The 20,134-nt window shown below is 53.1% G+C and overlaps 7 protein-coding genes across 7 annotated transcripts; 3 read left to right on the forward strand and 4 right to left on the reverse strand.

Annotated features, from left to right (window-relative positions):
- Positions 1-148: 148 nt before the first annotated feature.
- COCSUDRAFT_28627 (hypothetical protein) lies at positions 149-4,987 on the reverse strand (the record flags this gene model as incomplete). Its single annotated transcript, XM_005648602.1, has 11 exons — positions 149-454; positions 690-866; positions 1,090-1,195; positions 1,679-1,959; positions 2,290-2,473; positions 2,802-2,956; positions 3,310-3,450; positions 3,639-3,742; positions 3,982-4,217; positions 4,543-4,712; positions 4,892-4,987. 11 exons carry the CDS (start codon positions 4,985-4,987, stop codon positions 149-151), a joined length of 1,956 nt encoding a protein of 651 aa, XP_005648659.1.
- A 1,332-nt stretch (positions 4,988-6,319) lies between these two features.
- On the forward strand, positions 6,320-7,535 carry COCSUDRAFT_36279 (hypothetical protein; the record flags this gene model as incomplete). The annotated part of the gene is made up of 5 exons (XM_005648603.1): positions 6,320-6,379; positions 6,528-6,605; positions 6,764-6,907; positions 7,044-7,208; positions 7,449-7,535. 5 exons carry the CDS (start codon positions 6,320-6,322, stop codon positions 7,533-7,535), a joined length of 534 nt encoding a protein of 177 aa, XP_005648660.1.
- Positions 7,536-7,607: 72 nt separating this feature from the next.
- COCSUDRAFT_23284 (carbon-nitrogen hydrolase) lies at positions 7,608-9,255 on the reverse strand. The gene is made up of 5 exons (XM_005648604.1): positions 9,120-9,255; positions 8,814-9,010; positions 8,637-8,711; positions 8,386-8,527; positions 7,608-8,202 (listed from the first exon to the last, which is right to left on the reverse strand). Exons 1-5 carry the CDS (start codon positions 9,232-9,234, stop codon positions 7,916-7,918), a joined length of 816 nt encoding a protein of 271 aa, XP_005648661.1. The 5' UTR covers positions 9,235-9,255; the 3' UTR covers positions 7,608-7,915.
- Positions 9,256-10,455: 1,200 nt separating this feature from the next.
- On the forward strand, positions 10,456-10,776 carry COCSUDRAFT_62638 (hypothetical protein; the record flags this gene model as incomplete). Its single annotated transcript, XM_005648605.1, has 2 exons — positions 10,456-10,470; positions 10,573-10,776. 2 exons carry the CDS (start codon positions 10,456-10,458, stop codon positions 10,774-10,776), a joined length of 219 nt encoding a protein of 72 aa, XP_005648662.1.
- A 587-nt stretch (positions 10,777-11,363) lies between these two features.
- Positions 11,364-13,769, reverse strand: COCSUDRAFT_47147 (hypothetical protein; the record flags this gene model as incomplete). Its single annotated transcript, XM_005648606.1, has 7 exons — positions 11,364-11,677; positions 11,782-11,908; positions 12,022-12,138; positions 12,232-12,335; positions 12,481-12,646; positions 12,879-13,025; positions 13,677-13,769. The coding sequence occupies 7 exons, from the start codon at positions 13,767-13,769 to the stop codon at positions 11,454-11,456; spliced, it is 978 nt and encodes a 325-aa protein (XP_005648663.1). The 3' UTR covers positions 11,364-11,453.
- A 647-nt stretch (positions 13,770-14,416) lies between these two features.
- On the forward strand, positions 14,417-16,157 carry COCSUDRAFT_14606 (PfkB-type carbohydrate kinase; the record flags this gene model as incomplete). The annotated part of the gene is made up of 8 exons (XM_005648607.1): positions 14,417-14,569; positions 14,673-14,732; positions 14,823-14,946; positions 15,037-15,107; positions 15,217-15,415; positions 15,536-15,690; positions 15,802-15,898; positions 16,066-16,157. The coding sequence occupies 8 exons, from the start codon at positions 14,417-14,419 to the stop codon at positions 16,155-16,157; spliced, it is 951 nt and encodes a 316-aa protein (XP_005648664.1).
- Positions 16,158-16,543: 386 nt separating this feature from the next.
- Positions 16,544-19,923, reverse strand: COCSUDRAFT_65753 (hypothetical protein; the record flags this gene model as incomplete). Its single annotated transcript, XM_005648608.1, has 10 exons — positions 19,664-19,923; positions 19,019-19,470; positions 18,685-18,883; positions 18,466-18,571; positions 18,166-18,356; positions 17,858-17,999; positions 17,611-17,752; positions 17,243-17,438; positions 16,992-17,123; positions 16,544-16,696 (listed from the first exon to the last, which is right to left on the reverse strand). The coding sequence occupies exons 1-10, from the start codon at positions 19,790-19,792 to the stop codon at positions 16,544-16,546; spliced, it is 1,842 nt and encodes a 613-aa protein (XP_005648665.1). The 5' UTR covers positions 19,793-19,923.
- Between the last annotated feature and the right edge of the window lie 211 nt (positions 19,924-20,134).

Genomic DNA, 20,134 nt, shown 5'->3' on the forward strand with positions numbered 1-20,134 from the left:
GAGCAGCTCCTTATTCCTGCCAGCACCGTGCACCTTGTAACCTTTCTTCCAGAAGGCCTGATCTACGTCAATGAATTCAACAGGTCAAGAGGGTCAACAAGAGGCCACGTCATCCTGATACTCAAAGCAATGGCTGCAGGCGTACGGCTCAAGCAACTTTGCTCAGGAGTGGCGGGTCAGGCTGCAGCAGGCCCATGCCTAGGGGAGGCCGGCTGGGCGACAGGTAGTGCACCATCTCTCCGGCATTCCTAGCGCCGTTGGTCCAGCTGGCAAATCTGTGGCACACAGCCTTCTGCAGCTTCGGGTTGGTCAGCAGCGCCGTCGGCCCAAACATTTGCTGCAACCCCTCGGACATGATCGAGATGATCTGCTCGCACATCTCCTCCACGCGCGGCCGGCCGACAAAGAACTCCTCATCAAACCGGTGGGACAGCCACACCCACAGCGAGATCACCTGCGATGCATATCCCTACCCACTCACTACCCGGAACAGGCATGCGCCAAGCAAGGGTCCCCCAACATGCACACAGGCGGGAACGGGCCAGAGCCACCGCCTTCAATTCAAGGAGAGTGGAATGAGAAGCAAAAGTTTACAGGGACGAAGGAGTCATGGACCAGCCCTGACGCCTTCACTACAGCGACAGTGGTACGAGAAGCAGCAAAAATTGCTGCAAGAAAAGAGAGCACACCTGGTGAGCTGCTTCCAGGTCGCACAGCTCTTGGGAGGTCTGGGGGACGCGGTCCTTCCAGGGCACGTCGACAGGCACTTGCTGCTTGGCTGCATACTTCTGCGCAAAGCGCAGCAGGGCGGCCGCGGCCACCGGGTTGCGCAGGTTGGCGGGGGCCATGCAGAACCAAAAACGCTCCTGCACCCCAACCAGCACTGCTCAATATGACTACTATTACAACACGCCGCTCCTGCCAGAGGCAACGTGCGTCGGCAGACAAGCTGCAAGTAAGCTGCCACAAATCCTGCCCCTCAATGGACTTGATATAGTGCTTGTCAGAAGAGCTGAGGGCAAGATAACGACAATGTTTTGGTGCTGTATTGCAAGCTAACCAACATTGCTTTGGGCATTTGTCCCGCACCTGCAAGGACAGCCCTTCCACTTTGGACAGCAGGCGGGCGGCCTGGATGACCGACTCCTGCTTGCAGAACATGTATGTGCCATCTACTCGCGCCTCCGCTGCAAACCTGTTGAAACAATAGACATATATTACTCACCCTCCCGCAATCAGCGATCCCCTCCCACAATAAAAAAGTCATCTGCTGGATCATAACTGACAGAGACATTGGCAGCTCTCTGGCCAGCAAGCAATCAACAGGGGCAGGCCCCATGGACATGTGTTCCTCTGGTAATGAATTCTTATTATTAATCTCACACGCTTTTCCTGACAGAAGGCAAGGTGCATTCTGCAGGCAAGCTGCAGGTAAAGGCTGCCACAGATTCTACCCTTGTTGGACTCGCCAGATCCCAGCGAAGACCCAAACAATCGTGAGCACGGCGCTCAGAATTTGTATCGCCCCCCGCCAGCCGGGAAATTTATAACCTCTCGGAATGGGCGGAGCTTTCAAATATTGAATGGACTGCGGGGTCATGGATAAGCCATAAGAGCTACACCAGAAAGGTTGTAAGGGGCCAGAACCAGGGGGCCCCACCTAGACACACCCTATTACAGCATTGATAGCAGGGATGTGTGTAAAGGGGCCTGCCTGGTGAGGATGTTGTGGAAGTCCTGCTCGAGCTGGTTGCCAGCAAAGGCCTCCAGCTGCTCAAACTCGGGAAAGAGGCCGGCCGTGGGCGTGGACAGGGCCTCCAGAGGGGTGGCGACGGCCTCCTGCAGCCGCGGAATGTCCGCCCTGTTCAGGCACGTCACCAGCCCCTGCCCGTACACGCTGTTGCGCCGCCCGGCACGACCTGCACACAGCATTCCCTTGGTTTGAGTTGCCATGATTTGCTGCCATCACAGAAATCGACTTGCCTTCACTTCTCGGTATGCTCAAATGAGAGCAAGGCATGTAGTACATGAGGCCAGAAAGCTGCTGCACATCCACATCCACTGATGCAATGTCCTGTTCATAACTGCACACTCTCTCAATCATCTTTTCATCATCATGGGAGCGGCAAATGAGACTTTGACGTAAGATCTCATAAGGCCTGGCCACCCATTGGCATCTGTGAGGTGCAAGCACAGCCACATTGGAAGGAGATGATGCCAAGAATGTGACAGGAAGCCATGTGAGCGCGCGCCTGCGATCTGCTTGATCTGGGAGACGGAGATGGGGACGCGCGCGAAGCTGCCGTCGGTCTTCTCCAGGGTGTGGAAGATGATGCGGCGGATGTTAAGGTTGAGGCCCATGCCCACTGCGTCGCTGGCCACCAGCACGTCGTAGCCGCTGTCTGGATCGTTGAACAGCCGGGCCTGCGTCCGCCGCATCTCTGGCGGGAGCGCACCGTACACCACACACACCCTGCACGCACGACCCGCCGCATTATGAATGACCTTCAAGGAAGCCACATTTTGCATGGAAGGACCACAAAGCACAGCTGTATGTCCAAAGCCAAGACTCCTATCACGAGCATAGCATCCCCATAAGGAAATTGTGGAAGAAAATTCCCTCACAAGGAATTGATGCCCGTGACATGGCTCTGCATGCGGGGTGGCACGAATAGAGCGCCAATCAACCTCCAATCCGCCAAAGAGCATTTCCCACTCTTCACCTATGATCATACACTCTTCAATTGCTCAAATGTCGGCAGTGCAGGACAGGTTGCTCAAGCAAGTGGCAGATGAGTCACCGCTGGCCGGTGCCGGCCTCGATGAGCTGCTTGATGTCGTATATGTCGCGGCGCGAGAATGCGACGATGCAGTCCCCAGGCTGCACATCCAGATACCCGCGCGCCAGCCCCTCAGCCTCTATCGCCAGCGGCGTGAACCGCTCGTAGCTGTGCACCTGCCGCGCTCGCACACAGACTTCTGATCATTTCCAACTCTGTAGGCTTGGATATTTTACAATCAAAGCACTAGGAGATGGTATCCACGCATCTGAGCACACACTCTAATGCCACAGGTTGAACGCCACTAAGCAACAGCTTTCTCCCCAACAATATCTGCAGCGCCAAAGGATGGTAGCCATGCAGTGGAGTGTGGGCTCTTGAACGAACTTTGAACCTCCCACAGCATTCTCAGAAAGTCGTCCCAAAAAAATTGCAGGAATGGGGTTGGGTTGCCTCCCTATAGGAGAAAAAGGGATTAAGTTGACTCCCTAAAGGAGAATAAGGAAGCAGTTGAAGGGCTGCCTCGCACCTGCAGCTCCTCGCCCATCTGGTGCGCAAGCGTTCTGACCAAAGGCAGCGCGGAGCCATCGCCGCACATGTGGATCTCGTTCGCCGCCAGGCCCTGCAGCGCCCGCGTCCATGCCCACCCCCGCGAGTCATCCCCAATTTGCTGCACGGCAGGCCACAATTGCTGAGCATAAAAGAAATTTTACTTTTTCCTCTTACTTCATGGTACAAAGTCTGTGCATGAAAGCAGTAAAGGTGATCGTTGAAAACCCACCATGAAGCACAAGGTAATCTGGAGACAGACAGCAGATGTTGCATTGGATGAGCGATTCAGTGAGGCACAGCCTTTACCTGGATCTCATCGACCACTGCTACATCCACACGCTTTGACAGGTTTGTCATCTCGATTGTGCAAGCCGTATGCTGTGCAAAGGGCACCTCCTTGCGCTCCTGGCCTGTGCATGCATGCGGAACACAGCTCTGAGCGCTAAGAAGCGGCCCCAATCAAGAGCATAAAGACAGGGTATCGCCTGGATCCCCTCACATTGCCATCCCAACTCCACCTACAAGAAATGCAACCTCATTATAATCTGGCTCTCCTGACTGCAGTGCCCCTGCTGCACTTTTAACAGTGCCCCACAGAGAGGTTCACTCCAGTGTGCAAGCCTCCATGAGTCAGCGTGTGTAATCTCACCAGTGGTGAGGTTGCAGAAGGTGCCGGAGGCGTTGAGCTCGTCATAGACCTCCATGGCGAGCAGGCGGAGCGGCCCGCAGTAGAGGCCGGTCTCGGCGGCGCACATGGCGCGGAGGGCATTGTAGGTCTTGCCCGAGTTGGTAGGGCCCATGTGGTAGACCAGCCGCCGCTGCAGCGCGCGCGCCATCGGATACCACAGGTGCGGTTTGCGCAGGTCCAGCATCTTGATCGCCTCGCTGCAATTATAAAGGCAGCCAAATATCAGATTAACCATGCACATGACAAGATTACGAGTGCTGCAGGTACCAAGAGAAGGAGAGAATACTCGGCAGAATGTTAGCATATACCAGATATTGAGAAAATATCCGGGAGAATGACAGCATGCAACAAGACAGTGAGACAACATCAGGCGAAATGGGAGCATGTGATAGGAGAATGAGACAAGATCAGGCAGAGGCCAATTCATACTAGGCAAATATCAGCTTGGCAAGTACTCCGGCAGGGGCAATAGTGGGGAGCAAGATTGTTGCAAGAAGCGCGAATACAGGGAGGATGCTGCACCTGTATTTCTTGATCTGGTCGCCGAAGGTGTTGAGGGCAAAGGGGGCAAACAGGTTGAAGAGGGCGTCCTCAGCCTCGCCGGGCTCCAGGGCCACCAGAGTGTCCTTCAGCTGCGCTGACATGCCCCGGCCAAACCACTTGGAGAACTCCGTCGATGCCGTGAAGAACAGCTGCAATGGCGCAACCCACACAGAGTTAGGCACTTGCCTTGCTAACCACACAGCCACATACAGCGAACTTGCAGGGTGCGTCCGATGATGCGCTGTGCAACTGCTTAACATGTATCAATCTTGATGCTCTCATGAAACCTTAATTGGAGCTTTGATTGATGAAGGCGGCCGCCACCGACCTGATTATTGATGTAGAGGGCGCGAGCGGAGTCGCGCATTTTGGCGCTCTTGGAGAAGGCAGTCAGGTGGGCAGCTATGCGAGGGCCCTCCTCCATGGTGAGGTCCATGTGCGGCAGCAGTCCTGCCCGGCGCTGCTTCCACAGGTCCTCCATTTCCTGAAAGCTGGGCAGCCGCACCCTCTCCTTGGCCTTGGCTCCCGCCTTGCTGCTGCTCTGCACCTCCGCGTCCTTCTCCAGCATGCCTGCAGCAATGGCCTCCAGCTGCCGCTGCTTCCTGCCGACCCGCTTGAATTCCTCCATCCCCCCGCCGTCTTGCCTGCCAGGGCCGGCTCCCGGACTCGAGCTTCTGCCCCGTCTTCTGAGCGCCCCAGGAGCAATTTTGGCAGCGCCGGCCTCCGCTGCGGGTGCAGACCGCCGCCTCCTCGCCCGCGCTGGAGACTGTCTGAGTGCCGCAGCAGCAGGCTGTGCTGTAGGCTGCACCACCCGCTTTGGGGACCTGCCTATCCTCTTTGGCGCAGCTGCATCCACAGCGCTCAGTGTAGGGCCCGCAGACGCTTTGCATGCGATCCGCCGGGCAGCTGCTGTTAGATGCTTCTTCCCAGAGCTGCTGGCCTCGCTGTTGGACGCCTTCCTGGCATGCTTTGCGGCTGCCCCTTCTGCAGCTCCAAGCACCTGCATAGGCGCACAGACAGCCTCGGCACTAGGAGTGGAACGGAGGCGAGCATCACCGGCGACCGTGCATTGCTCTCAAGGTGCTGTCACTTACTGGTGCCAGAATCAACAGGATGAATGCAAATCTTACCTGCCCTGATCTGCCAGCCTTATAAGCGTGCTGTGAGGTGTGCAGGAAGCTGCGCAGGCTGAGGAGCTGGTCCTGAACGCCCAGGCTGGACAGCAGAGTGTTCACAGGCCTGCCGTCCACTTTCGAGAAGGCCTCAGAATTGGAAGGCAATTGACTGCTGCAAATGATTCTGCGCAGCAAAGCGGTCCCATTTCGCAGTGCCATGTTACTATGATGGGAATCAAACGCGCCCCAGGCTCGAGGATCTCAGCAACACCAATTGAAAAATGCTCGCAACAGAGAATGTGAAAGGGACGTTGGGACACCGATCAACTAGAGCCAATGGCCTTGTGCACTTTCGTTCATCTGTTCTCGGCTACTCTCTACTATTCTACTATTCTACTATAGTGCACTTAGATAACGACAAGGCTATATTATGTGTCCAAATACCACATTGCTTGATGCAAAAGTAATTTAAGCACGTTTGGTAGGAGGCAGCAGCATTGAGGGGCCACCTAGCTAGGGTATTGAAAGGACCCCATTCTATATCCCTCGTCACCTTATAGCCCTACATTATCCTCGGCCTCTCACCCAGCAGCCCTTCTCAGGTGTCCCTTGTGGTACATTGTGAAGTGTGATCGCCCAGAATGGCGAACACATTGGCAGCACAGATGTCTCATCTGCATGTCTCACACAGCACCAGCACGGTGAGGCCCCCCAGCTGCCGGTTGCATCCTGGGCACAAGAATGAAGTCTGTATCCTAAAGGCAGTGCTTTGGGCTGCTACAGCTTGATAAATTTGATCATTTATCAAGATCAGACACGGTGATTGACTTTCTGCTGCTTGACTTGCAGTCTCTGAGGAGCTTTGAGGGATTCAAGGCCAGCCACGTTTGCAGACCTGCTCAGGTTTTGGCTGTGAGAAGTCGTCAGGTGCGACGCATCTCTGAAGCTGCCTAATTTTACAAATTTGTTCTAGCAGCAGGAATCAGCCAGTGAGAAAATAAATGAAAGTGTAACTAACCCTGGTAGGCAAGTTCTCAGCTAGAGACACAAATTGTTTCGTTGAAGCCTTCTATTGCACCCATCAGGTGGCAGGACACAGGTTGCCACTCAGGATACAGGCAGCTCGTGTTGGTGGCGTGGAGATCCCAAACCAAAAGCGCATCGAGTACTCCCTGCAGTATGTCTTCGGAATAGGCCACACAACAGCAAAGGCCATTCTATCAGAGACGGTACGTTTCTTAACAGCACTGCCAGCATCAAATCTTAGTTTAGCTGCAGTCAGCCTGCTTGTTAGCCCTTTCACTGCTGAAGCCATTCCTAGTCAGCTGCAGCCAGGGTGCTTATCAGTACTTTTGACCTCTGCAGGGAATAGAGAACAAGCGGACAAGGGAGCTCTCAGAGGATGAGCTCACCAGGCTGCGTGACGAGGTGGACAAGTACTCGATTGAGGGAGACTTGAGGCGTTTCAATGCCCTCAACATCAAGCGCTTGAAAGAGATCCAGTGCTACCGGGGTCGCCGTCACATTGCGGTTGGAGCACTTTCCTCCTGTGCTTCATGTTCTGTGAATCTGAATGCAGGCGTAAAGTCAAAGCATGCGCTTCCTACATCTATGAATGTTTTGGTGTCATGCTGGGCGCTGACATTGGAAATTACAGGCAGGCATCCAATCGGCCTTGAGTTGCTTGGAATTTCAGATGATGTGACTCTTGAATGACATTTTCACTTGTTATATCGTCTCAGACGCTTGATAAATGTTGTGTTTCTGCAGCAACTCCCTGTGCGTGGACAGCAGACAAAGAACAATGCGCGCACACGCAAGGGCAAGGCAAAGCCCATCGCTGGAAAGAAGAAGTAGGAGTTCCGCTGGCGTTTCTTGCTCTATATTGTTGTTTTGTCCCTTTGGATCTGCGTCGATAGATTGAACATTATCTGGCAATGGTTACAGTACATTAGAACTGGAAATCATTGATTAACGCTCCAACTTGAACATGCCGTTGCAGCCATATGAAACGCTTGTAAATTATTTGGTCTCAAGAACACTAGTACGAATACAGACGTATGCCACGATTGGGGCCCCATTTATCATCGTATTCACAACAGCTGTACATGTCTGGTCAGGCTCAAATGTCTATTCTACATGCAAGCTGCACCAGGACATGCGCACTCTTGCTTCCCTGTGCCGTCATGGTGCTATGGTTGCTATAGCATGCTTGCTATGTCATACACTGCACAGAGTCATCGCGCATCCCAGCCCAGGCATTTCCGCCCCTGTTTCCTGTGATCACCAATGGGCATGCGCTCCCTGACAGAGGCCATGTACTGGAAGTCTATGTCAGCAACAGCAATGCCTGTTGCAAGGGAATTGTCCAGCCTGGCAATGATGTTTCCCCAGGGATCAACAATTATGGAGTGCCCATAACTCTCGCGCTTCTCGTTGTGCTTCCCTGCCTGTGCTGCTGCGATGACATAGCACTGCGTTTCCACGGCCCGAGCTCGCAGCAATAGCTCCCAATGTGCTTCACCTGAAATGAGCAGCATGCCAATCGTAACATGTATTTCCCTCACATTGCAGGAAGATATGATGACCATCTTGGCAACGTTAGCGCAGAAGGGCATGTCCCTTCTGAAACATCCGCCAGAGTGCAGGAGGTGCTAAAAGTAACCCTCTGCATCGACTGACATGGGACCCATGATGACAGACTGACCTGTCAATTTTGTGAATGCCGAGGGGACCAGCAAGACCTGAGCCCCATGGTCAAAGGCCAGGCGCTGGTAGACCTCTGGGAAGCGCAGGTCATAGCACACTGTCAGGCCCAGCCTGCCAGCTGGACTGTCGCACACTGCGAGCTGCACAGCCCAGCAAGATAAGATGCACACCAAATGTCTGATTCGGGCAGATAGCAGGTTGAGATGTCAGTATTCTGCACAAGATCAGCAAGGTGCTGATGCTTCTCACTTGATTGCCTGGGGCTGTGCTGCGGCTCTCCATAAGCACAGGGCCGTTGTGGACCTCAACATCAAAAAGATGCACCTGATCCAGGAAGCCCATATTTTATTAAACAAATAAATAGTACATCCTCCTTGCCACCCGTGCGACACTGGCCACATGGCATATCGATTCGATGCGCATTACCTTTCTGTATGATGCCACCAGCGTGCCATCAGAGCTGAGGACAACATGGGTGTTGTAAATGTGCTCCTTGTCTGGGCCGACCTCCTGGAAACCTCCCAGCGAAAGCCAGATGCCGACTTCACCAGCCAATTGTCTGAATCTTGACATGATCGGGCCATCAAGCTTCTCAGCAACAACCACCGTCTGCAAACAGGACACTGTGAACATCTGGAGCATGTCAGGCGATCAACGTGCGCTTTAGACTAGTCAGAGGTTGCAGCAAAATGTACAAGATATCAATGAGGCTTGCCTCGTTCTGGTTGACACCAATGAAGGAGAAGCACTCCGGCAAGAATAGCATTTTGCAGCCTTTGCGAGCTGCTTCGCGCGCTAGCTGACTGCAGACACTGAAGTTTGCATCCTGATTTCCAACTGATGTCATCTGCCCGACCGCCACCCTGACAGCAGGTTCTATATGACTTTGGCCATCACAACCAGCCGTGTCGCCTGAGTAACTCATGGCCAGGGGGCCTCTTGGAGTCGCGAGCTGAGCTCTTGTGGCAACTCTTCGGAGCTTCTGTAGCAGTGGATTAGGATGTCGATGGTAGCTTGCAGTTGTCAATGCCCATGGCTTACCAACGAATGACCTTTGGATACTCGTGAAGGCTTGATAGACGCGGGTTCGAAGACATATTGGGAGTATCATGTGTCTGTTCACAAAATGAGTCCTTGATGTGAAGTGTACACCACTCAAGGCTCGATATATAGGTTTTCATGGTGGCATCGTCCGAACACAGTTGAGCAAGGATGACCGCCAAACTTAATTCTCTGCCCAGATCTCAAGCTTTAAAGCGCGAATTGAAGATTTCTTTTGGACAGGAATGCTCTTGATGACCTCTGTGGGTCAAATAATTCTGAGATCCGACAGGATGCCATCACGTGCCCAGCACACCCGAGACTCCTTGGTTTCTTGTGCGCAAATTGCATCGCTATCTTGGAAATCAAACATTTGGTGTACATCAGAGCTTAGCCGCGCAGGATCAACGAACACAAGGCATATCACAGCTTTGAAGATAGCTAGTATTTCGTGTTGATGGTCATTGCCTGAGAGACTTCAGCGCCTCAAATTCGCTGTTCTTGTACTTAGCATTGTATCCATTTACTTGCCAAAACATACTCGTTTGAGTTTTAGGGGGACTTTTTCTCATGTAGCCCTCATGGCTTGCACAATAGTGTGCCTTAGTACTGTAGGAGGGTGCAAAGGCTGGTGTAATAATAAACGGTACTGTGGGTGCACCAGACTGTTCAGACCAAGGCCAAAGGCTGCCAAGAAACAGCTTGAGAGACAGCACGCAGGTGTCACTTATGCGCTCACCTGGAATGACTTCCCACGCATTGTCCAGGACCTCCCATACAGGAGGTACGAGCTCTGTGTGCATGGATTGTTTGGAGGCAGTCTATCCATCCTTTCCAAACAGGCTGATCAACCATGTCTGCCCACAGGTCCTTCGCTCCTCCCCTCTCAAATGGCCTGGACATGAATGGCACAGAAATTTTCAATTTCCTCTTTCCCGATGGCAGCATTTTCACAGCTCATTGGAGCTCGTATGCACTTCTTGCGCTGGTCCTAGCTGTAGCTGTGGAGCTGTGCACACGTGTATTGATGCTACTGTCTCAGGTGCGGTGCTGTCTCATTTCACTAGGTGATCAGGTTGTACATGTGAGCGGGAGGATATCATGACTCCTGAACAGTTCATGAATTGTTGATCTTGTCACTCAGGAGCCACCAAGCGAAGAGGAGCTGAGCAGACTGGAAGCCAAAGCCATGAAAGCTGAAGCCAGGGAAGCAGCCATAGAGAAGAGGGAAGAAGAACAGATAGAGCGAGAGAGGCGCCTGCGCATGGTGCAGCGAATCGCACAGGTCAAGTGGAAGAGGCTGGAGGATGCGAGAGCGGCCCGAAGACAACCACCAGCCACTCGGTAAGGAGTCCTCTATTGTCAATGCAGGAATTCATGTTTGAATGTTGGCAGTGCAGGGCTCAAAATTATCCTTTCAACAATATCGCATGCAATTTTAGAATGTACCAGATCATTGCTATCTCTCGCAGGGCTGGCAGTATCAGTGGCGAGGAGACAGTGCCTTCACAAGAGGATCTCCAAGTGGAGAAATATATCTTCCGTGATTACATTGTTGATGAGAGATACCGTGGTCTGAAGTGGCTGTCTATCATCACCCTGATGGCCATCTGGGTCACGGGCGTGCTCAACAAAGACAGTCCCCTCGCACCATGACATGTTCCTGTGGACTTTTTGTGAAGTGCTGATGTCTGCAAGATGTGCACATGTGCAGCATGCACAAAAGGTGCTGCAACTGGCAAGACAAAGCTGGATCGCCAAGCTGATGAGGCTGTGACCATTCAATCATATATTCCTTCTAAACAGAAGAGCATATCCTTGTAAAAGAGAACCTGTACTATGCTATGTATGCTAATCACAACAAAGGCCTTATAGTATGCAGGCAGCACCGAGATGTCATGCGGACTGATGCATGACAGTGATTTGTATCCTTTCCTAAGACTAACTGAGCTGCAGTGATATGGAGAAACAATATCAACAGTGCAAGCTACTTTGCGCTTTATTACATTATCCAGCATAGGCATGTCAGCTGGCCGTGCGCAGCAGGTCATCTTTGAGAGTGGGGTCACACTGCGGCGCAGGGCTCAGCCTCATGAAGTTGAGCAGGGCTGAGGGCAGGAGCTGGGCTTTGCGCATGCTGCCCATCGACGCAGCAATGGGCTTGCGGTCCGGGCCAATCAGGTCATAAGTGGCCCCAGGATCGCGCAGGCTGTCTGTCAGCCATTCAAAAATTGCCGCCACTGGCTCCCCTGACACAGAGAGAACTCCTTCAAACAAACATTCAGAAAACACTTTACAAGGGAGAGAATGTCTGTTGCATCACTATAAAGCAAGCACAGCCTTGGACTCCTACCTGCGTTGAATTCTCCCTGGAGGATGAGGCCTTCAGGCAGGCGTATGCGGATGACTGCAAAGCTGACTTTGGCCTGCTCCTTGTGCCCACTAGCCAGCTTCTCTCGATACGCCCTTGTCATCAGGGTCTGCGATAGGAACAAGCACCCACATGCATCATGCAGAGAACTTCACGCCAACATCAACCAATAGTCACAGAAACCACAAAGAGCAATGCAAAAAGAAATGTAGCTAAATCAACCTGGTCAAGATCCCGCTTTTTCTGCTTGGCCACAAAGGCCGCCTTCAGCTCTGCAGGGGACCGCGCAAAGAACCAGCTTGGCAGGGGCTGGTCATCCACTCCAGTGGGCAGGATGACCTGCAGCGGCACCTTCACATCACCTCCCCATGCATGCATGCTGCAGGGACACAATTTACGGCGTAACCACGACCATACGGGGTGAACGCTGACCTGTGTGTTGCGCGGCCGTGGGCCGGCAGCTGCACTGGGACCCGCAGGCGCAGCACTCTGCGAGGAAGAGGTGGAGGCTGCTCCTGAAGAAGACCTGCCGACGCCTGCACGAGCCGCCAACACTTACATCTTTACTTTCCTGCGAGCCATTAGTATTTACTGAAACATCAGGGACGTCATCCTGGCCAAGAAACACCAGCCAGATTGTTCCGCAGATTGTCTTAATCGAGGAAAATATGCTTGGCATACCTGGCTGCTGCGGCCTGGGTGACGGTGACGGTGAAGGTTCTGCCTGGCCCAGGAGCTGCAGGGCAGCCTGCAGCAGAGCAAGCTCGCAGTCATCTGAGAGAACAGCGAATGCCTCCTCCTGGCCGCCCTCGGCTGCCTCCTCAAAGATCAGCTCAAAGCCGCATGCCTGCACCGCACCATCGAGCAAGCGTTATGTTGCGCCATGCACAGCTTCTCCAAGATACTGGAGACTACACCATGCGAAAAGGGAACCATGCAAGGGTTTGTATTGCACAAGTTGTTTGCATTTGCAAAAGTGCACCGTGCAAGCTTCATGTCGCGCCACGCAAAGCTTCTCATAGACAGAGGAGATCATAGAACAATCGGATGGGAAAAGAGGACAATGCAGGGATTTGTACCTGTAGGAGTGCAACCCCGCCACTGACATCCACTATGGTCTCCTGGATGCGCTTGTTGCCCAGCCGCAGCCGCCTGTACTTGGCTTCTGACGGGTCCGCCAGTATGTTCCTCAGAACCTTCCCAAGCACCTCAGAAGCAGCGCCAGCCTGTGCAACACACCATCATCTGCCTCGGGCTTGCAGATTCGGGGTCTCACATTGTCGTTGCGGTAAGCATCCGAATGTCCCTTGCATCATCATCTGATGGCGTGTTGCGGCAGGTTTACGATAGAGACTGCACCTTATCAGAGGAGAGCAGGAGGGCAGCAGCAATTTGCACTTCGTCAATGCCCTCCACATCAGGCAGGCTTTGGCTTCTGCCTGCAGCGCTGTGGTTGAGTGTTCCAGAATTGGAAGGCTCTGGCTTTGGCGTGCTGGTGCTGAAGCCACGATCTGGAGCTCCAAAGTCACCTGCTGAAGTTCCCCAGAATCAGCAAGATAAGCAATTTAAGGGCCCTTTTATCAACCAGAGAACAAAACACGGTGTCAAGTTGCATCACACCTGCTTCCCTATTTCGTTGGGGTGCTAGTTCTGCCGTTCCCAGGCGTCTTCCAGGAGGTATGGGCTGTTTGGGAGCATCTGTACTCTTCGAGGGGACTCGTGACCCAGGAGCTGCTGACATTGGTTTTCTAGCTGGTGGTGGTGCCTGCAATTGGATGTCATTGGATTTCAGTGTATCGTTCACGAGGTGCGTATGCAGCAAGGTGAGGCAGGAATTCAGGTCAGTACTGTAAGCAGGCAGGCAGTTGGTAACGCACCTGATCTGCACGTCCGAGTACATTGCCCTTACCCTTGAAAGTCTTGGGCTTCGACTTGAAGAGCTTCTTGAGTTTTGAGCTCAAGTCATCCATCAGAGATGGTCCAATGTCTTCAGACTTCGGAAGCTTGAAGACTAAAAGATTCCGCAGTGTTGCAATACACTGGTATTAATCTTCCCGATACAATCGCAAAAGCAATTGCTGCAGGACAGATCTGCAAGCAATAGTCAACACGGCACGTGCGCATGTGCTCCCTCCATTTGCAGGGCAAGCAAGTTCGCCCAAAAGATCCTCGATTTTGTGTTTTCAGACATTGAAATGGCCTATATTGTGCTTGCAAGCAAACTTTCGTTCCTTTGATCGTACTCCTATAGCCACGTTCGCTTTGCAATCATTGCGAAATAGCACTAACTGGCCTTGAGCTGGGACAGAAGGATCAGTCATCCAATCTTCAATACATACCCTCAATACATTTGTGAAGACTGGAACTTCGTCAGACAGCAGGATGTCTGTGAACAAGATCTGGCGTTGTCAGATCCATCTGACATGCCGTGAGCATTGGGGGCAGCTACACCACAGACCGCAGAGGCTGTCATCTCTCTGTCAATCACGAAAACCTTACCTGCCAATAAGGACCACTATATGCGCTTCTCAGGTCAGGGCCGTAGCTCTCATGAAATCAGCAGATATTCCAGTTGTATCCAAGCTCACAATGCGTGAGTCAAGCGCTCTGTGTTTGCATGCAGGCTACATCACAACAAGAAATTCGGGACCTGAAATCTCTTGTGGTGGTGGGATCCATCAATGCTGATCTGGTCCTAGAAGTGGAGAGGCTCCCCAAGGATGGTGAGACACTCGGGGCTAGCAGCCTGAACACATTCCCAGGTGGAAAGGTATGGTAATAAGGGCGCAACTCAACGCAACTCAACTCAACTAGTCCGGTTCAGAGCACATCTACCTTCTCCAGATATGTCAGTGCGTTATTCACTGCTGCAGGGAGCAAATCAGGCTGCTGCTGCAGCACGTTTGCAGCACCCTACCTACATCATCGGTCAGGTACATGCTCACACAACCCCTGTGGAAGCTAGAAGCATTACCTGCCCTTTGGGCTCACAAGCCTGGAAAAATCAACTCTGCAGTTTTCAGGTGGGCAAGGACGCCAATGCCTCGCTTTTGAGGGATGCGCTGTCCGACTCGGGAGTGCGCTTGGATCACTTGAAAGAAGTGGATGGGCCCAGCGGCACAGCAGTCATCCTCCTGCAGCCATCCGGTACCACCTTAACACCTCTCAGGTTGCAAGTTGTCTCGAGCACTGGTGCAGAAGCAGTGGTGTGTTTAATACATTGTGATCCTCTTACAGGTGAGAACAGCATTTTGATAGTGGGGGGCGCCAACACAGCTGCATGGGATTTTGATGATGCTGCGCTTCAGGTGATGAGCTTCCTGGCATTCCAAAACTGTTCAGGCGACTGATGAGCTTTAAATCCCTTACGCCCTGTTGGATCTGGTGTTCAAATTGTTGAATTTGATTGGCTTGCAGCTTCTGCGCAGCGCCGGGGCTGTGCTGCTCCAGAGGGAGATCCCAGAGGAGGTCAATGTGCATGTGGCCAGCATTGCTGCAGCAGCTGGGGTGCCAGTGCTGCTGGACTGTGGTGGAGTTGAGGGGCCGATCTCGCCAGATCTGCTTAAGAACATCAGCATCCTGTCCCCGAATGAGACTGAGCTCGCCCGGCTGACTGGTGCGCACTTCACTGCAGAAAGTTTTTGCATGCATTGAACTTGCTTTGCACAAGGTCCTGTGCGTGCTTGCTGCAGAAGTCCTTGAGGTTAGCTTTCTGAGGAGGCGAGGTGACTTGCAGGTAGGAAGACTGAGTCAGAAGAGGAAGCAGAAGCTGCAGCACAGGTGATGCTAGAGCAGGGCGCAGACACTGTCCTGGTCAAGCGAGGAACCAGCGGCTCATTGCAAGTCAGCACTGACGGACGGATAAAACAACCTATTTTCTTGGTGGACACGGTAATTTCATCCTCACAGACATGTAGACGACATCTGTCTTGTATGCATAATCTGCCGCAGCCTGTAGTTTGGGCGTTGGATGTCCTGATCCAGCCTGTGTGATGTCGGAAGGTTGTTGACACGACTGGGGCGGGTGACTGCTTCACTGGAGCCTATGCTGTGGCAATCTTAGAAGGAAAGGGAGCAGCTGAATCGCTGAGATTTGCAGGTGCAAAAGTTGCCTTTGCCTACTATATTTTGTGCTCCCATGCTGGATAAAGGGCAATGTAATGTTGTTGTTGATGGTTGATTGTCATCATTGATCGATGATCGTCATCATTGATCATGATTGGAATCATGCAATCTTGCTGATGTGGACTGCTTGTTTGTGTGCAGCTGCAGCCAGCGCCCTGTGCGTGCAAAAGGCAGGAGCCATGCCAAGCCTTCCATATCGTGAAGAGGTACTAAGATTGCTGGAGGAAGCATGACACAATGGTGTGGAAAATGCAAGATTACAGAATGTGTAAAGCAAGCTTCAATTCACATCTCCAATCAAGATGCATATTGGGAATCAAACATGCCACCGCCTCTTTCGTGGTTCAAACGGATGAAAGTCCTGCCTAAATTCCAGCAACTTCAAAATAAGCTGTCAGGGTGGCCAGAGTCTGCAAAAGCATTCAGCTACTATAGTAGCTACTCATGCCTTGGCATCCTGACCACTGCTTTGGCGCCCTCCTATGCACCTTGCCATCCGCCAGAACTCCTTATTGCGCTTTCAGGCATGAATACAGGGCATGATGCATGTAGAAGTTACCAAGTGCAGCTCCAGCTCACCTTACCTGGACTGCGGCCATCCCTCAGGAGACAGGCAGAATCACTTCTTTGTGGGCGGCGGCCCGGGGAGGGCGGCTGCGTCCTTCTTGGCCTTCTCTGCCACCTGATCATCTGTGAGGGGCACCCAGTACAGCCAGGGCCGTGTGGTCGTCTTGCGGAACAGGTCCTCGAGTGACTTTGGCTCGTCCTCATCCTGTCACGCAGCACCCCTAGTCAGCAGCAGCCCTCCTTCCATACATGAAATGCAAGGTCAGTAACACAGAAGTGATGTAGCCAACAAAGGCAGCACAACCGCACAGTAAGTGAGAAACGCCGCCTTGCAATATGAATGCAATGTGTACAACACATAAGACACCTCCAACCGCCTGTATATCAGCAGACCGACAAAATCCAAACCAAGGCTCGTGACACACAGCAATGGTGAACAACGGCGGCGACATAACGCATATGAAGATGTCTGTGGAGGATGACAAGGTTGAGGAAGTCACCATGGGCTCTGGATCAGCCGCGTCAGCAGCAACTTCTGGTGCTCGCTCGCTCTTTCCCCCGCGCGCTCTTCTCCGCTCCTCCAGGATTGCACGCGCGTCAAGAGACTGCACCCACACCGCAACCATCAGCCTCTGCAACAGACACAGCTGCAACATCCCTTAAATCCCAATAAAGGTGTCCAATAAGGTGCCCTGAGCAGCCATAATGTCATGGAGATACATTATCACACTTGGCGCACTGGCAGGCAGACCTTAGTTTTGGTGATGCTATCGGCAGGCTTGGCAGCGGCCGCCCGGTTGTTGGGCTCGGCCGCCGCGGCTGCGGCAGCGGCCACCTGAGCCGACGCGCCAGAAGGCTTCCCGGCTGCCGCCGCCGCCGCTGGCCGGCGCGTCTCCTGAGGCACCCCTGTCTTTATGCTCTCCTCTGCATCCTCCACAGGCACGAACCTGCCCAATGCACGCCAAAACATGTCAGAAGCTGCAACAAGTTGTAACGAGCTCAGCATACCATCCAACAATGCTCCGTAAAGATTCAAGATGGCGCGGCCAATCTCAAGGGACAAGCGCTGATAAACAGAACATTGTTTTCAGGTCTAACATGAGCAGGAAGGTGGCTCACTTTGGACGGAGAGAGTTGCCATTTCCAAGAGGCCACTCGATGCCTGTGACGGCTTGCCGTGTGGCTTCTGCCTGTTCCTCAGTGGCATAGATGACATATGCCCTGTCTTTGATCTTCGTCATCCAGAAGCCTGTGATCTCACCTGCGGTGCAACATGCATCTAGGTCAGACCTGGCGTTCCTTATCTTATGTTTTCCAACTGCAGCGCCAGCGGCAGGAGCATCTAAAATTATATGACACTCCGCACCGGTCTCAGAAAGCTTCTGCTGGGCCTGCTTCTCAGTGAAGGGCCGAATGAAGCCAGTGATGAGGAGTGCGCACGAGGCTGCCTCCCTTGATGACGGCGCCCTCTTGGGAGGCACATCTGCCCCTTGGTCTGCCTGCTCCTCCTGTCCATACCAAGACCTTTATTAATAACCATTTAATAACCATAACTCTGTTGAACACAATCGCTTCCTATCAATCGTACAGTGTCGGCTCAGGTCCATGCTTCAGAGTGCAATACAGTACAAGAAACCATCAGAGGCATAGCTGGGAATGAGGAGGATGTCAGACCTTGCCAGAGCCACTCTTGAGCCGCTCAAAGACGGAGCGCTTGTCGTTGCTGTCTGTGCGAGCGAGCTTGGCTGCGCGTTCGGGAGCGTCGGCCGCATCACTCCCTTTGGTTTTGTCGCCGTTTGCCTCTGCAGCCGCCCTCTTCTCGCGGGGTACAAAGATAGGAATGGGCGCCCGCTTGCGCTTGCCATCTGTTCCACAGTACCAACCATGTCACTGGTGCACTGACTGGGACCACAGGAGAGAAACACACTAGACGCATGCACGGAAGAAGATGCTAGTGTGGATTGTGGCCCATACCTTTTGTGACAGCATCATCCTTGTCAGCTGCTTTGTCTCCTGGCCCAGTGGATTCTGTGCCCTTCTTCCCGCCAGCTTCGCTGGCTTTCCCTGCAGCTGACTTTCCCTGCAAGCAGAGAAGCGTTCATGCATGGAGGTCAACTAGCAATGTGCACCGGGCAAAAACTGGGGTGCACAATTTGAGCCGGGCTAGTCTGTCCTAAATGCACAAGCCCGCACCTCGGCTGCAGACTTGGCCTCGGACTGAGCTCGGGGCCGCCGTGCCTCGTGAGGGGCGGGCTCCTCTGGTGCAGTGGGCACCTCATCAATCACCTCGTCCGCCTCATAGTCCACTTCCTCCTCTGCAGCATCCTGCACCGGCACTGGCGCGGGCGCCTCCGCCCTCTCCGCTGCCAACTCCCGATGCCGCGGCTGCGGACTGCGCCATGTCACCTTGTGCGTCAGCAGCTTGACGATATGTTTGCCTGCTGAAAGACAGCATACCAAGACGCCAGCGCATCTGGGGACTCTTCACAAACATGCAATTACACGAGGGCAAAGGGGTCGAGCCCACCTGGCGGAGCCTTCCTGCAGGTCATCTCCTCTGTCGGCTGGCTTCTCCTCTTCTGCTGCTGCGCCCTCATCCGCATCTTTTGCAGCATCAGATGTCGGCACTGCAAACTCCTCTGCGGTTGCTTCATCTGCAGCTTTGGCATCGGGTGCATCCTGATCTGGCTCCTGGCTGACCTCCTTGTTTGGCACGTCCTTGGGAGCCTCTTTCATGTCGGGCTCCTCCTTTGCCTCTGCAGTCTCATCGGCTGCCACTATGCTGGCAGCTTCCTTTGGCTCTGCAATCTCGTCAGCTGCCTTGTTGCTCTCAGGAGCTGCTGACGGCTCATTCTTAGCCGCAGACCCTGGTGCCTGACCCAAAGTATCCTCCTTTGCCAGCTCCTTCTCCTCCTCGACAGCCTTGGGCTGCTCTTCCTGTGGTGCATCCTTAGCCTCTGGCTCAGCTGCTTCGGCATTCTGCGACAAGAAAGGATCTAATCACTTCATCATATTTTTGAGATGCCAGTTCAGTCTGAGATTGTTCACTCACGAATCGCCCATCTGCTCAAGACAATCCAGCAGCGAGAGGAAAATCTTAAAACTAGTCGAAATGGTCTGACCATTGATCAAATATGAGGGTTGTACACAGGAACAGCCATCGCAGGCTCACCTCTTGTCTGATTGCACCTAACAGTCGCTCTGCCAAAGCTGCTTTGAGGCCGGTGACTGCAAGCCCTCGGCTTTTCAACTCATCCCTCAAGTCTGCAACACGCAAGCCGGCTACCTCTTCTTCCTTCATCTTTAATGTATCAGACTAGGCCGATTGCCACTTCTGCTGGCCGAAGTGTGAATCCAGGTATTCAGGAAGCTTCGGAAAATAGACCCTGAAGCAATGTACAGAAAGTCACAAGATCGTTTATGATCCTATCAATAACAAAAGCCCTGCGCAAAGATCAGTGAAAGTTGCTGGCACCATGCCATATTCAGTAGGCGAATGTCAGCTTGGGAGGTAACGCGGTAATGCAGCTCCTGGCACAAGGCAGGTAGATGTCTGAACTGGTCTGCAAAAGATCATCAACAATCCACCAAGCTGTCATGGATGTGGTCACATTGTTGAAGTCCAGCGTTCAAATCCAGTGCG

This window comes from Coccomyxa subellipsoidea, assembly GCF_000258705.1.
Source record: "Coccomyxa subellipsoidea C-169, whole genome shotgun sequence".
NCBI classification, from domain to species: domain Eukaryota; kingdom Viridiplantae; phylum Chlorophyta; class Trebouxiophyceae; family Coccomyxaceae; genus Coccomyxa; species Coccomyxa subellipsoidea.